At 38.6% G+C, this 2,658-nt stretch overlaps 1 protein-coding gene across 1 annotated transcript in view; it reads left to right on the top strand.

Annotated features, from left to right (window-relative positions):
* The window catches only part of LOC103373956 (protocadherin beta-16-like), a 63,053-nt gene that overhangs the window by 2,491 nt on the left and 57,904 nt on the right, over nt 1-2,658 (top strand). The window contains exon 2 of the mRNA XM_008303969.1: nt 1,493-2,651. Coding sequence (XP_008302191.1) covers nt 1,493-2,651 — 1,159 coding nt within the window. The remainder of the gene's footprint in view (nt 1-1,492; nt 2,652-2,658) is intronic.

Below are 2,658 nucleotides of genomic sequence, written 5' to 3'. Positions count from 1 at the left end.
TTTCAAAATAGTTATTTTACGGTCACATCTTCAAGATCAAGTGTTTTCTTTTTTTATTGTTGTCAGTTTGTTCTTTTCTCACGGCAGTTTCTAATTTAACATAAATATTGGTTCTGTTCATTCTGCATAACTTAATTTTACATTAAAAGATCGAGCTTCAATTCACAGTTCATTCTAAATGAACACATTGAGAATGTTAGTACATCAAGATAATGGAAAGTTTATTAACAATCGAATTCTTTCTTCTCCCCAGTGGAGGTAGTCTAACTTTTAAAAAAAGAAAGAAAAACAAACATCTCTTACACCGAATTGCTTTATCAGTTGCTGGAGTATCAGCGTCTCCGTTGAGTGGAGCTGCAGCTTGTTGTTTGTGACTCTGTCCTTGGTGCTGAACTCCGTGGTTGCGCTTGTGGTGTTTTTTAAGGAGCCAGTTCCCTCTGTGTCATATTTTAAATCTTTTATTTGTGTTGCGTTAGTGTTTGACATTATATATATATTTGTCTTAATTTGTTTTCTGACATATACGTTCCCCATTTGTCAGTTAGCGATCTGCTGGAGTGTTAACGAACAATGGAAAACAATCATACGGAATCAATTAAAATTTACTGTCAATAATGGTTCCTGTTTTAATGTGAATTTAATTTCGAAATGCTTTTTACTCTCATGAACAAGACTTTTGTTCAAAATGTATTCCCATTGCTCCTTTTGTTTTTAGTTCTACATGTTGAAATTAAAAACACATTTTATTTTAAAATACGCAACATGAAAGTCACGCTGATACTCTTCACATGTTTGCACCTTGCAGTCTTCTTATGTCTTTTATTAGATTTGAACATGTACATTTTTTGGTCTTGTAGAGATCCAAGAAGCTTTGTCCATTTTTCTTAAAAACGTTTTACAATCATTTTTATTTAATTATTGGTTGATTGATTGATTGATTGATTTTTGAGTAAAATGGACACAGAGATAAACATAAGATTGTAAGCAACAGTTAAATGCGATGCTTCAAGACCAAATGACTTGATTTGTGGTCAACTATTATTTAATTGTTAGATAATAATTTTCCTTTCATTATAAGATGCCTGAAGACAAATTTGTTGAAAAAAAGTCTGCCTTATAAGGAAGCGTCTCACTGTATTTAAAGACTGGATTAAAACATTGATAGTGTCTCATTACAGTTTTTAATACCTGATTAAAGTAGATTTTAATAAAACATCTAGACCAAATGATGTGATCAAACATGAAGAAAACTTGCATCGCTTCTGCAGAACTGCTATATATGATTTGTACTCACGGTGTCACTATAGACCAACGAAGGAGCTGAATGTTCATTCTTCTTTGCACACCACCCATTGTTGGGATTGGCCACTCTGTGTTCTGTAGTCTTCTGCATCGGTCACAAATGCTGAGAAGGCGCATATATTGATTGAATAACGGATTATTTAATTTTGCTTGGACATAACGTGTTTCATCTCCTGTATTACTTTCTGAGGATGATGCACAGTCGGCGCGTTGCTCGAAGCTATGGCTTTGTCTTTTTCTTTGTTGTGCTGCACTACGCACACGGAGACCTGAGCTATTCGGTGCAGGAGGAGCTGAAACACGGATCCGTTATTGGAAATATCGCCAAAGATCTCGGCCTGGATGTGGGCAGACTGTCTGCTCGTAAAGCGCGTGTTGACATGGAAGGGAGCGACAGACAGTATTGTGGGATTAACCTGAGAAGCGGAGATCTTGTTGTTTCGGAAAGAATTGATAGAGAGGAGCACTGTGGAGAGAAGCCTTCGTGTGTTCTCAGATTCGACCTACTGTTAGAGAATCCACTGGAGCTGCATCGTTTATCTCTGCAGGTGCAGGACATAAACGACAATGCACCGATCTTCCCGAAAGACGTGATCAAGCTGGAAATTAGAGAATCAGCTGCCAAAGGAGCTCGGTATCGTATTAATGCTGCACAAGATGCAGACATAGGCCAGAATTCAGTTCAAAGCTACGCTTTGCAACAAAACTCCCACTTCCTATTTAGCATTCAGACGACCAGTGCTGGCAGTAAATATGGTGAGCTGGTTTTGGATAAGGAGTTAGACCGAGAGGAGCAGCAGGAAATGAAATTATTGCTGACAGCTGTAGATGGTGGATCTCCTCAGAGATCAGGGACTGTAGTCATACACGTCATTGTGCTGGATGCTAATGATAACGCCCCTGTGTTTACTGAGGCCGTATATACAGCCAGTTTAGCAGAAAACTCACCTTTGAAAACCCCAGTTATCACTGTGAGTGCATCAGACGCAGACGAAGGTGTGAATGGAGAAGTTACGTATGAGTTTAGTCGACTCTCTGACAAATTACAAAAGCTGTTTTCACTCGATCATAAAACTGGAGAAATCTCTGTGACAGGTGACATAGATTATGAAGAGGGATCAAAATATGAAGTGGTTGTTGAGGCCAAAGACGGTTATGGACTTTCTTCAGAGGCCAAAGTGATTATTGACATCACTGATGTGAATGATAATGCTCCAGTGATATATCTGAAATCTCTGACCAATCCCATACCTGAGAACGTGTCACCTGGTACAGAGGTGGGCATCATTAATGTGCAGGACAGAGACTCTGAGAATAACCGACAGGTCCGCTGCTCCATTCAGCAAAATGTTCCTT

This window comes from Stegastes partitus, unplaced genomic scaffold (genome assembly GCF_000690725.1).
Source record: "Stegastes partitus isolate 25-593 unplaced genomic scaffold, Stegastes_partitus-1.0.2 Scaffold2105, whole genome shotgun sequence".
Classification (NCBI taxonomy): Eukaryota; Metazoa; Chordata; class Actinopteri; family Pomacentridae; genus Stegastes; species Stegastes partitus.
The sequence above is the reverse complement of the archived record's forward strand: the minus strand, read 5'-3'. Positions and strand labels throughout refer to the sequence as shown.